This window comes from Typopeltis vanoorti, chromosome 23 (assembly GCF_054136105.1).
Source record: "Typopeltis vanoorti isolate ZY-2024b chromosome 23, IOZ_Tvanoo_1.0, whole genome shotgun sequence".
Lineage (NCBI taxonomy): Eukaryota > Metazoa > Arthropoda > Arachnida > Uropygi > Thelyphonidae > Typopeltis > Typopeltis vanoorti.
The window spans coordinates 4,603,755-4,618,008 of NC_143571.1; the positions used below are offsets into that span (position 1 = coordinate 4,603,755).

The following is a 14,254-nucleotide window of genomic DNA, read 5'->3' on the forward strand; positions in this document are numbered from 1 at the left end:
TCACACCACGTGATGTCCCCGACAGACGAGGGCCCCAGCAAAATTCCAAACATTCCAAACTCTATAACAACAAACATTCACATCACGATTCCTTATCTTATCTTGATCTTCATCTGGTTCAAAATGTCCCACCAATCACGACACGATTCCTTATACACTAATATATCTTCCTTTCCATTCAAAACAACGTCACTTATTTACAACTAACAAATGACGTCACTGATCTTCATCTGACAACTACAAACATTCACGTCACGATTCCTTATCTTATCGTGATCTTGATCTTGTTTAAAGTGTCCCACCAATCACGACACGATTCCTTACCTCTAATATATCTTCCTTTCCATTCAAAACAATAACGTCACTTATTTACAACTAACAAATGACGTCACTTATTTACAAATAACAAATGACATCACTTATCTACATCTCATAACAACAAACATTCACGTCACGATTCCTTATCTTATCTTGATTTGATCTTGTTCAGAGTGTCCCACCAATCACAACACGAATCCTTATCTCTACCATCACCCATAATCCCATACGTGAACCAAAACACAAGAACTGAAGCCATTGACACACATACCCTAGGGAAATTCCTAACATTCCATATCCATGACATCACACACAATGACGTCATAAACCAATCACGTCACAATTCCTTATCTTATCTTGATCTTGATCTTGTTTAAAGCGCATCCCATACTACTGAGGATATTCTTCTCGGTTGTTAAAAGTGCACCATCAGAGGCCTTAATTGCCCTTGCTGTGCACGATTTCCTCCCTCGAAGGCGGCGGATGGTCTGTCATAATACTTTGTTTGCATTTGCATAGGATGAGTCTAATCTTTCTCCAAAGGATTCCCAAGCCTTCTGCTTTGCTGATGCTGATGCACAAAAAGCTACTGCCTCAGCAGCAGCTTTTCGTGCCTCAGCATACCGCAAACGCATCTCAGGTGACCTGACCCTAAGCCATGTTAGGTAGGATACCTTTTTTGTCCAGAGAGTTTTTTGGACTTCTTGGTTCCACCAAGGTGTCGTTTTCTCACTGCCCGTTGCCACGCCGAGCCGCTTTCTGCCACAGCATGAGAGTGAAGAGGCAGTGGCAGCTGGTCTGAACAGCTTCCACTCCTCCTCAACATCTGCAATATGCTTGGGAATCGCTTTGAACCTGGAGGAAATGTTATCTGCAAAAATTCTTCCTCACAGCTTCATTTTCCAATGCCTCCCATTTCACGTGGTATAGCTGCTTAGGCCTAGCAGCGCTGATGGTAGCATCTGGTTTCTGAAGCCGTAGAGTGCACACAACAAGGTGGTGGTGGTCAGTTGACAGTTCTGCCCCTCTTCTCACACGAACGTCCAACACTGAGGAAAATAGGTGTGCTGAGACTATAAAGAAGTCAATCAGAGACCTTTGTTGTAGTGTATTCCTGTACCAGGTATACTTATGGACTTCTCGGTGCTGGAAGAAGGTATTCGTTATGGACAAGCTGTTAGTACAGCAGAAGTCCAATAATTTCAACCCATTCGCGTTAAGATCAGGGGCAACGTTCCTCCCAACCACAACCCTCCATGTCTGGTCATCTGTTCCAACATGTGTATTGAAGTCACCCATTAGCAGGACTGATTCCATGTTTGCCACCCTGTCAAAAGCAGCATCCATTTCCTCTAGGAAGGCAGAGTATTCTGACTCCAGATTAGGTGCATAGGCTTGCACCACAGCCAAAATCATGGTTTTTCATCTGAAGCCTTAACACACATACCCGTCCCCTCAATGGGATCCACGCAGCAACACAGTCTGACAGCTGGGGGCTTGTGAGTATCCCTACACCCGCCTAAGCAGACATTGTCGGGCTCACACCAGAGTAGTAGAGCTTCCACCCCTTATCCAGGTAGATAGTCCCAGAGCCTCAAGAAAGCCCGACTAAGTCTAGCGGGTAGCGCTTGGCTTCATCGACCAGTTCCAACTCCTTCCTTGTTAGAAAGAATATGTTCCAGTTGCCTAAAGCCATAATCTGGTTCCGTTGTCGTTGCCATTTCCGTCCTTTTGCAGAACCATTTCTTTGCCCTGTCCCTAAACACCTCCCCAAACTGGTAGCGGGCCCATTGATGGAGTCTCCTCTAGCAGAGTGCTGAGGAGTGGTGTCTAAGGGAGACTGTAACGTATTTTTCGAATGGGACCCTCTGCCTAAAACCCGATCGCGTCCCTTGGTAACCCGCGTGACGGACGATGCGGTATGAACATTTTTTGATGGCCTGATCATGTTATTACAGTGTTTGATAATGTCCTGTTAGCACAAGACGAATTGACACAGCAAAATAGGAAAGATTCCCCTCGAATACTGAATAGCATTCGGGGGAAGGAGCAAGAAGAGAAGAAAGAAAGAAGCACGGGAGAAAGAGGAGGGACCAGTCTACAAATAATATGACAAATGTATATTACATGAAGTAAGGCATGGTTCAGCTTCAGGTACCTCGGGTTTGCCACGCCCGTACTCACTAAAGTGAACCCCTGAGGCAAACAAATTTAAAATGTTTTAAGACTATGTCAAATGTATATGCAAGATGCTAAAAATGTAATATTTGCATTTGATTTTTGCAAGATTCGCTGTGTATGTTTTGTATTGAATATAAATACAATAAATATTATAATAATATATGTCTGTATTACTATTTTTTTTTTTTCGATGGGGGCCGTGAAATATTTTTATTTTTCCAAGGGGGCCTTTACTTCCAAAAGTTTGGGAAGCACTGCTTTAGACAAACCTATCATTATCACACAAAATTGAAAGAAGTGTTTTACACTCCGGGAAAAGAAATCTCTACACGAGAAAGTAAATACCTCCCGTGTTAGACATAACTACTAGCTGATTCGAGGCGTTCTCGAATGCTCTATGCCAGTGGTGTTCAACCTTTTTTACTACGCGAGCAACTTTTCTATCAAAAGTTATTCGGCGATCTACTCTCTTATATCAGGTTGGGGGGAACGTGATCTCTGATTACGCACAAATAAACAACTAAAAAAAAAAAATACACAACTAAAAACTTTATTTGTGTATTTAAAAATTTATTTATCACTTTTGATTATTTTAATACAACAACAACAAAAAATATTGGAATAAAATATTTATTTCTCTATTTTGGAAAACCAAAGTTAGAAAAAACAACAGATTAATTACAAACTCACAAGTTACAGGAAATGTTGGTTGATTAAAAAAAAAGTTGATGTGAAATTTGGCATTGTTTGGACCTCGCAATATTTTCATAGTCAAGTTGAGAAGTGGCCAATCGCAGACAATCATCCAAATGATCATTTGTAATTTGGTGTCTTAATTGATTTTTTATGACGGTCATATTTGAAAAAGCGGATTCTAACAAGTATGTCGATCCGAAACACGACAGAATTTTCGCGCAACATCAGTTAATATTTGGAATTTTTCATGTGCATACTTCCAAATTACTTCATTGTTTATTGATTTTAAATGTAAACTATTCTGAATGTTTATTATCTCAAGTTCTACTTCAGCTTGGTTTATATCAAATAGCCCACTAATTTTATTTGAAATTTCTGTGATGTTCAAGTTTTCTTGAAATGGATTATTGATAAAAGATACAATCATTTCAGTTTTATTAAAATCTTTAAATCTTGAATGTATTTCTTCCTCAACTAATTCTATTTCACGAATAAATTATTTTAAATCATAGCGAAGCATTTTTTGATTTTGTTCAAAAAAGTTTAATAAATATGGGAGATGTCTAAATTCGCGGTCAGTTATATTTTTCTTTAATAAAAGTAAGTATTGTTGGAAAGTTTTTATTGAACTTAACATGTCAATTAAATTTTTATCTCTGCCTTGTAACTCTAAATTTAAATTGCTTAATTTCGTACAGATCTCTACTAAAAATGATAAGTGTAACAACCATCTTTTATCACTCAATCGTGGATTAATATCTCCTTTTTCATCAAGAAATTTTTTTATATCGTTAATTAATACAAGAAATCTTTCTAGAAATTGACTTCTGCTGAGCCAGCGAACATTATTGTACAACAGAAGTTCCCTATCATCATCTGCCTGTAATTTAAATAACCGCCGTTGCAGGGCTTTTCCTCGAACAGAATTTACAATTTTAAAACATCTTTTGTGTTTAATCTTTTACTACACAGTACTTGTTGGTGAATAATACAGTACGTTACGTTAAAAAATCTGGATATTTATCATAGTTTTTACATAATGAAATGAAGCCTGATTTATTACCTATCATTGCAGGAGCACCATCAGGAGTAATAGACACAAGTTTAAAAAGTGGAAGTTTGTTTTGTTTTACAAATTCATCAAATGCCGAAAAAATATCTTCTACCCTAGTCCTTCCCAATAATGGTATAATTTTCAAAGCTTCTTGTTTACTTGAATAATCTTGAAATACCATGCACATAAATACCATTAAGTGAGCAATATCAGTGAAGTCGTTTGATTCATCAAATTGTAATAAAAACGCAACACATTGGTGAATGTCTGACATAAACCTTGCCTGGAAACTTTTCTCTGGCAATTGGAACTCTTCCTTTCGGCAATTTTAAACCTTGTCTGTGGCCTAGAAGTGGTCTCTCTCTAGCGACATCTTGAACAGAGAAGCTCCTTTCTGGAAGAGGGGAAACTCCTCTCTCAAGCAACGTGGATCCGGGCAGTCTCTCTGATGGCGACTCTGGACCGGGAGGCCTCCTCTCTGACAGCAATTCTGGAACCGGGATCCCTTCTGCTTGCTTCAGTCCCTTTTTATTAGGCCTCCTCTGAGACCTCGCATGAAGTTTGGCAACCCCCCAAAGAATCGGTATGAGTCTTTCATCTTAAGTTTCAAGTTCGGCACGCCTTTTGTTCTCCTCCGCTTTCTTATGATTGTAAGTTGCCGGCCATCGGAAAGTTCTTTGAACTCTTTCCGACTGACTTTGGAGATGTTTACATTTAGAGCCTGCAAGCCTTTCTCATACATACATACAAGTTTCAATAACAATCTTTCTAATGCCGCCATGTACAGCTTCGGCGACAAAAACATTGCCTTTGTTTTTAACACTCTAACATATTCTTATTAAAGCAGTATATACAGTTAGCTTCAAAAGAGTTATTTACAAAAACATCTAATACAAACTGTACCGAGACAAAGTTTATTTTTTTGCAATGTTCACATGGGACTTAACCTAAGTAAAAAATCGATGTAATGTGCTTTGGAATATTTAATATTTAAGCTACAATCGAGTTTTTACACTTTGCTTATAATCGTTTAAGAAATTTACTGATTTGACAATTTTAACGAAAAATAAATAAACAATAGCAATAAAGCGAATTAAAAATAATACAAAATAATGATAAATAAAATATTATGTTTTCAGTTTTAATTAAATTTGTAAGGAGGAATACACAAGAGATCGACCAAAATCACTCCGCGATCGACCGGTCGATCGCGATCGACGGTTGAACACCCCTGCTCTATGCAGTCTTTCTTCGTAATTTGATTTTATTTATGTTGACCTATTTTAGCTTCGTTTTGGTCGTGGAAAGTGCACACGCGCAAGTTATATCTTGACTCAGGCTGGATGGATTTTATTCAAATCCGATACAACGGAATTTTTACAGAATTTCATATATATACTGTATATATATATATATATAGTGCATTACAACAACAGATGTAGTTGTAATGCAATTTGTGCTTTGCAATGGGTTTAGCAATAAGGCGAATGTTTATCTTTTCTTTAGCTTATTATTTTCTTTTTCGGATATTCGGTGAGTTAGGATTTCTTTGCATTTTTGCTTTGTATTTCACATTCAAAGCTGTATGATGAAAATCAGAAGTATAACTCAATGTTCATGTAATTTCTAAATGTGCTGAAAGATATTACAAAAAAAAAGAGGCTCTGATTTCCAACCGCTAACTCAAAATGGACGGCTGAAAGTATTTATAAATAAAATCAAATTTACGATACATAATGAATATGATGTCTATTTGTGTCAAAAGATGCACTCCTAATTTTCTGTGGGAAGCGAAATAAGTAGTAGTAGTAGTAGCGTATGGTGATACAATGGCCGTGAGTCCCTTTTATGGGAAGGTACGGCACCAATCCTCCCAAATTTTATCCGGGCTCGGAACCGGCATAGCTGACGAATTAGGCCTATGGCTGGGTCTCAAGTGTTCCTGAGACCCAGAATTTTTTTGTGTGTAATCCGTGTGTGTCTTTGCGGGGCCGGTTTGCGGGATGAAAACCCCCCAGATAAACTGGTGGAAAAAACCCTACTCTCCACGACCAAGACCGGCTAACTTGGCTATGGAAGATCCTTAAGCTCCTCACGTCACCGACGGGAATCGAGCCTAGGACACTCCTTCCCCAGGCATATGGTTGCGAAGTGCACAGCCACTAGGCTAACCACGCGGACAGTGAAATAAGTAAAATACTATTACTAAATTCCTCATACTATACCTCCAATTCATTCAAATTCCCATTCAACCCTCAGGAAACACTTACCCTACTCCTTCCACCTTCACTGATATTTTTTATACATCATCGAATAATCCTTCCAATATGAGTTCGTGAAATTGCTTGTTTGATTACTAATGATATTGTTTAATTTATAGCATACAATGTCCTACTGGAATTAATTTCTCTCTTTATTCTCATTCATCTCTATTTTTGCAAAATAGGTGATCCCATCCTTATAAGCATCTTAAATAATTGATTTCACTTTCGAAATTTCATCAGAATCATTTCAAGGAAATGATTTGAAATATGAATAATTTTTTATAGTCTGTCGGATGACAGACTATAAAAAAATCATAATAAGAAAAGAAGAAAATTAACTTCGTATGTTTCAACAAGAAATTATATCTGGATTTTATTTGATGGAAGCGACTATTTTTGACAAACGCAAAGTTAAGTGGAAAAAGATTCGGTTCTGAATATTGTAATCGAGGACTATGGAGAATGATACCAATCAAGGAATTTCAGAAAAACAAGATGCATTAAGAAAAAGTTTCCAGTTTTTTACCTTTACACAGAATGTGGTAGTAAAAAAATTGCAGTTACCCTCCATTATCTGAATCGCATTGTTAACACCTCCTAACACATACGAAATATGTCAGGTCGACAATATCAGCTGAAGAAAATTGTTCTGACACTGACCTTTAGCGGATTCTACCAAAATGTACTCTCGGACGAGAGCTTCTGTAAGATTTTATCTAAGATGAAGAATAACTTTTAAATAAAGCATTTAGAAATCGCGAATATACTTAAACATTTTCCATACTTTATTTATTAGTACAGAAGTTAGATATGAATAGGTCTACTTATCACATATCTGAGCAATTAGTAATATCACAGCAGCTTCTCACTGTATCAGTCAAATGTTATTATTAGACACACACCTCCATGGAGTTCGAAGACTAATCGCGGGAGGTTCATTAAAATACCGCAAAGAATCTTTGTACCGATATTATACGGACAGATATTGTGGCGATCAATATCAGTACAATATCTATCATATTTTGCCTTAAAAGCATTAACCGAGAAAGCACACACACAACTCACTGGCAATCTATTTCACTCACTCATTCACCGCTCTCCAAGCAAAAAATGTAGTCCTCACTCCCTTTCTAACCACAGGTTTACTTAATTTCCATGGATGACAATAGTTTTCCTCATATTATTCATGTACTGAAATCTTACGTCCACATCAATCCTGTAACCCCCCCTAATCAATTTACATGTCTCTATCACATCCCCCTCTTATCCGCCGATCAACCGCTTCTGCAACCCACAAATCTTCAATCTCTCCTCATATGGAGCATCACATAGTCCGGCAGTCTATTTGCAGTCAGTTGTGTGTGTGCAAAGAAAAATCCAACATTATCTTAGTTACTCTCCTCTGAATCCACTCCACCACATCTCCAAAAAATCAGGCGACCAAATTTGTGCTCAATAATCCATTTGAGGTCTTATCAAAGCCTTATAAAGTGGAATAATAACCTTCTTATCTCTACATGTCAGAGTGTTCTTCGGTTCTGAATCACATATATCTCAATCTAATATATATCTCAATATATTGTAAAAGCAGCTTTTACAATATACCTTTACAATATACTTTTACAATATGTAAAAGCAGCTGTTTTAGCTGCTTTTACAATATACCCTCTCAATTTCAACTTCCTATCCACCAACATCCCTAAATCCCTCTTTATCAAGTTCCTGAAGTACAATCACGCCAATATGATACACATTTGGTAATCTTTTCACTCCAAAATGCATAACCTTACTCTTTGCCACATTAAATTGGCATCCATTCTTATTTACCTATACTTCCAGTCTATTTAAATAATCCTGTAAGATACCAATATCATCCCTTCATTGACTATTGCCCTACCTCATTTTGCATAATCTGGAAACAACAACTTCAGATCGCTTCCTATATCATTAATAAACATATTAAATAGTAATGGCCCAAGTACATAGCCGTGTGGAACACATTAGTCACAGGCCTTCTGCAGGACTGAGCACCTGTATAGACTACTATCTGGTATCTCTCCATCAACCAATCTCTTACCACATCACTAGCTTCATGTGCATATCCATTTGATGTAATTTATGAATTAAGATTCCGTGCGGTATCCTGTCGAACGCCTTTGCGAAGTCCAACAGTATAACTATCACCCTATTATAGAAAGTAAGAACTGAAGCATGACCTACAATTCACAAAGTCATACTGTCCTCTCTTCCCATACAATATCCTATTTCTATTTACCCATTCCTGAATTTTGTCTCCAATACATGGACGACCACTCCTGAAATGCTAATTGGTCTATAATTAGCTACATCGGTCTTGGAACCACCTTTATGCATTTGAACTATTTTTATTTTATTTATCTTTTTAAACTAATGTGCATAAACAACAGTTGTTTTGTATTCAATTTTATGTCGCTTTAGTTTTCATAAGATTATCGTTGTTTTTGTTTTTAAAGTATATCAGGTTCAAATGAAATCAACAAAAATTGCGAATTTATTGCCACTTAATGTAAGAAGTCTCTGAAAGTAAGTTTTCTTCAAAATCACTTTGTTAATATATAATAAAATAAAATAAAATAAAAAAACTGCCACAATGGCATATGCTGGATAGGATCATATATATCTTTCTCTTCTGTAAGACCAGCATGTTAAAATGAAGATTTATAATGGCAATTTTAACAATTTCGTAAACATATTAATTTTTACTGATTACGTACTGGTAGATAATAGTATAAAATTAATTTAAATAAATCAGACCTGTAAGAAAACACGAATACTTGCTCTCCAAAATATTAGACCTATCTTTGGGGAACACTGTGTGCAGCGCTCCCATACAATGAGATTTAAAAAAAAAAAAAAAATACTTAGCATTCATTTCTTCATTTGCCATGACGATAGAAAATAGCATTCAGTTAAATATTAACAGAAAATAATATTCAATCGTGTTTATCTAATTCGTTTAAAATTTTTAAGAATTATTTCCTTCCTAAAACAGAATGAATCATAAACTGCAATTTATAACATACTAAGTGTAAATTACTTCGTAACTTAAAATTTGACTTACTGGGTGAAGCCGGCAAAGTTTTGCAAGTTAACCACATACATGCAGCAGTTTTTTTTAAATACATGTCTCATGTCATTCAAAAAATGATCAACAAGAATCTGTCATTAATGACCCTTTCTAATCAGTTTACTTAAATAAGTGTTAAAACTGCATAAGCGTCTGGCATTACGAACACAACACATTACACACTACCTATATTTAAATTACCTACCCACTAAAGAACTTTCATTCTACAATAGCGACATCTGCCAAATGAAAATTGCTCATTCGAAAACCAGCCATAACAGAAACATTATAAAATAACAACAACAGATCTAATATACAAAACTGTAGTACAGTTTAAAAAGGTTTTCCTTTATATATATGTATATATATATATACATACACAGAGCCGGCGCAAGAGTCTTTGCCGCCCGCATGCAATGTCTATCCAAGCGCCCCTGTAACGATCCGGGCGTGCGTGGTTCTTTACGATAACAAAAATTTAAATTATTTGAAATTTCTTAAATAAATTTTGACAGAACAGCCACACGTTGGTTCGCTAAATGTAACGAACCAGGGGTGTTGACTAGGCAGGATATTCGTTGAAAAGCCAAATATTCAAAAAATTCTCAAAAGTTAAAGCAAATTTTGATAAAGCCACTTCACTTTAATCGTTGAATATAATGATACAGGGATTATAGCCTTCTCACCGACCCGAATCGCTAACAAAATTAAAATGAAATTTAATTAAAGTTAAAATTTATTTGAACTAAAGTTTAAAAAATTCTTGCATTTTACTACTCTTAGTAACTTGTTAAAATTTTTTAATAATTTTTAATTAAAATATTTTTAATTTTTAATTAAAAATTAAAAATATCGAAAGGGTTTTAAATATTTAAATTATCCTTCCGAAATATATCCCGGAAAGCACATAACTCGTCATATAGTTCTATTGCATTTACGTCTTTATTGTCGCCGTCCTTCAGGAGAATCTCTAAATCGTCACAATTTTTTCGTAAATCTTCGTTATTAATTTGTAGTAATCTATACAAGAAACTGAAATTATCATAATATGTTTTTAGTTGTTCAAAACGTTCTATTAACGAACACATTACAACATCTAGAAGTGTATAAAACACATTCACTCTAAATTTATTTTCTGGCGATTGTGGCGTTTCGTCATGACGCTCGTAGTTAAATTGTCGTGTCGTCTTTCGTTGTCGAACTTCTGTATCAGTTTTAAATTCTTGTTCTCCATCCACCTCTTCACTCAGTTCTTTTGCCGTTTTTAGAACTTCTTTAAAATTTGTATCTGATCGATACTCTTGTAATAATATTTTTAAGTTTTCGATAGATTCTAATACAAGTGTAATGTTCATATTTTTGTTTTGAAGCATTTTACTCACAGGGTTTATTCTGTTAAGTAAATCATTCCAAGTTATAAGAGAGCAAATAAATTTGGAGTCCTTTATTTTAGCACATAATGTTTGTGCTTCATGCTGAGTTTCTTTATTAAAATTTTCATTATTTAAAATTTCAAAAGGTGCATCGTAAATTTCTCCAAACTGATATCGTAAAGGGCGGTTGTATTAATTTTACTTTCCCATCGCGTTTCTGATGGCTGTTTCAATATTAATTTTTTACGAACTTTAAAAGGATTGCCCAAAGTTTGTAAGAGAATGAAAAGAAATTGTATATTTCTTGAATAATTGCAAAGAAACTAATTGTATCTGTATTCACTTTGGCTGCATCGTTAATGATTAAATTTAGAGTATGAGCAGCACATGGCACGTAAAAAGCTCGAGGATTTTTTCAAAAGCAAATTTTGGAGCCCATATTTTTTCCCTTTCATATTTGCCCCATTGTCATACCCTTGACCTCGCATGTCTTCAATGGGAATGTTCCATTTTTCCAGCTGTTCCATTAATGTTGTACATAAACCACGTCCTGCGAGAATCTGATATATCTGCAAAACCTAAAACGTCTTCCCTGATCTTGACAATTCCATTGTCACAGGAAACAAAGCGAATAATAATGGTCATTTGTTCTGTTTTACTTGCATCAGGTGTGCAGTCTAATATTATGGAATAATATTTAGATTTTCGAATTGATAATAAAATTGTATCCCTCATTCCGTTACTTAAAGTTTCCAATATTTCATTTTGACTGTTTTTACTTAAATAGTGTACTCTATTGTTTCGTTGTAGGGCCCTTTCAACATGATTTTCCATAACAGGATCAAACTTCGCAAACAGTTCGACTAATTTTTAAAAAATGCCGTTATTCTTTTCATATAAGTTATCAGATGATCCGCGAAAATCTAAATTTTGGCTACCAACGAATTTTATAATTTCAATGAAGCGTTCTAAAACACTCGTCCAATGTTTCTTTTGCATTTCATACATGCTTTGAGTCTGGCAATCAATAGTAGTTTTGTTTTTTTAATTTTTATCAAGTTCCTTCCATTTTAAGAAACTTTTCATGTGAGTTAACTAGTCTCATGTCTATGCAAAGTTGTACTTACATTTCTCCAATCGTTATAACCTTCTACAAGACTACTTGATTAAGTAGGTGCGAAACGTTTGCAACAAAAGCAAAAAACAGAATTTAAAGTTTCGGAATAAATGAACCATGTTCTTAGCACTATACAATCTAGCTGTATACAAGACTGTGTTCAAACCAATTTTAACTTATGAATCTGAGAGCTGGGTCAGAAGTAAAACACTTGACCAACGACTAGAGACCGCAGATATGAGAGTCCTGAGAAAGATTAGAGGCGTGAACAGATGGCATCAATGGCAATATCATATTAAAAATGAGGATATTAGGAAAGAACTTGACATTGTCAGCATCCAGGAATGCGTTAGCAGAGCTAATCTCAGATGGTATGGTCACTTAAATAGAATGGGAGAGGAAAGATTAGCAAAACAAGTGTTCTCTGCCAGGTTGGCAGGAAAACGACCCAGAGGAAGACCAAGATATAGGTGGATTGATACGGTACAAAGTGCCTTAGACGATAGAAATATAAGATCTGATAATGTTGGAGTCTTGACAAGTAACAGACTGATTTGGAGGAAAATTGTAGATAGGAAGTTAGTGATGATGTAATTTTTTCATGTAGTACTGTCATATCCTGTACACTCCTTGAGGGTACATGGCAGGAATTTGATGATGATGATGATGATGATGATGTTCTTAGCACGACTCCCTGTTTTCTATTTTTCTATTATAATACGTTTAGCCAAATTTACGACCATATGTATCTCTGGGCTATATTATACTTTTCCTTTGAACACACCCCATTTCAGTTAAAACAAATCGTAATTTTTCATCAATATTTCCCCATTCACCTGGATCTTCTAAATTTACAGAAACTAACAATGTGTTAGTTTCGCGGTCAACTACAACTAAATCTTCTCCTAACTGTTTTTCACTTAAATCATGCGTCTTGTTATCTTGTTCAATAGTTGCAATAGTACTTTCATGCAAACTGGATGATGTTCACGGTTCTTCAACTCTGATTTCTGATGTATCGAGTTGGTTACAATTCGATACATCAGAAATCAGAAATCAGTATTAGCATATTTTAATATTTTAAAACTATTATTAAGAGACCCAGTTTGTGTCTTAATATCATCTTCTTTCGCAGCATGACGCTTACGATTTTGTGCACCGGATAACTTTTTTTTTTAATTTTTGATTCCATTTCTATTTTATACCCACAAGAAATTATTACACAACACGACACAGAGACGAAATAATAGTTCGCACTGCGCTACTGTCCGTAGCCTACTGAGATGCGTACCATATGACTGGTTAGCTAGCAACAAATGTTTTGTACGAAAATTCGTTTCTGCGCATAAAAACCGTTCACCGTTTCACTTTAGATAGACTGCAGTAAACACAACATTCTTCAGGCAAGCATTTAGCTCTCGCTGTAAAATTGTAAACAGACGGCTGATCAAAGTGGCGGCAATATACAATTTTTTTAAATTTTTATTCAGTGCAACCGGCCTTATTTATTTTAATATTGATCATTCTAAGAATTTTTTTGTTTTTATGAAAAAAATTTTGTTTCTTAAAAATGAACTTATGAACGGTGCCCAGGCGGCGGCGTCTGAATGCTCTACATGTCTGCTTCCGCCGGCCCTGTATGTGTGTGTGTGTGTGTGTGTGTGTGTGTGTGTGTGTGTGTGTGTGTGTGTTGTACAATGAAACCTGTGGAGAATTCATGACTAAACAAACACACTTAATAACCACAGTAATAAGTTTTAATAAGTAGTATTTCATCCTAAGTATCTTAAGGGGAAAAAATGTCATGAAATATCTACTTATTAAAACTTATTACTAAGTAATGACGTCCTTGCTATTCCTAAAGTATGGGAATTGTCATACAAAATTGGGTAAAATTTTTTTTTTTTGTTGTTAATATATATGTTATCTTATAATCTTTTTTTTTTCCCTCCAGATATATTTTAATTTAATTCTATAACATGCTGCTGCACGCATATTGGGATTCTATTGTAATCATGCGCCCTAACTGTGTGTTATTCCTAGTATTGTTTGAATTAACTGTACTGACGATGTCCTATGATACTTAGGATGAAATATTGACTTATTAAAACTTACTGTGGTTATAAGGTGTGTTTGTTCAGGTAT

General features: G+C 35.4%; 1 protein-coding gene across 2 annotated transcripts in view; it reads right to left on the reverse strand.

Annotated features, from left to right (window-relative positions):
* LOC150093585 (uncharacterized) overlaps positions 1-14,254 on the reverse strand; it is an 83,134-nt gene that overhangs the window by 39,481 nt on the left and 29,399 nt on the right. Inside the window, exon 1 of one of the 2 annotated variants that reach the window (XM_090413104.1) lies at positions 9,614-9,659. The exons of the other annotated variant lie outside the window; for it this stretch is intronic. Coding sequence (XP_090269230.1) covers positions 9,614-9,654 — 41 coding nt within the window. The 5' untranslated portion in view covers positions 9,655-9,659. Of the gene's footprint in view, positions 1-9,613; positions 9,660-14,254 lie in introns of those variants that run through there. 2 annotated transcript variants of the gene reach the window in all.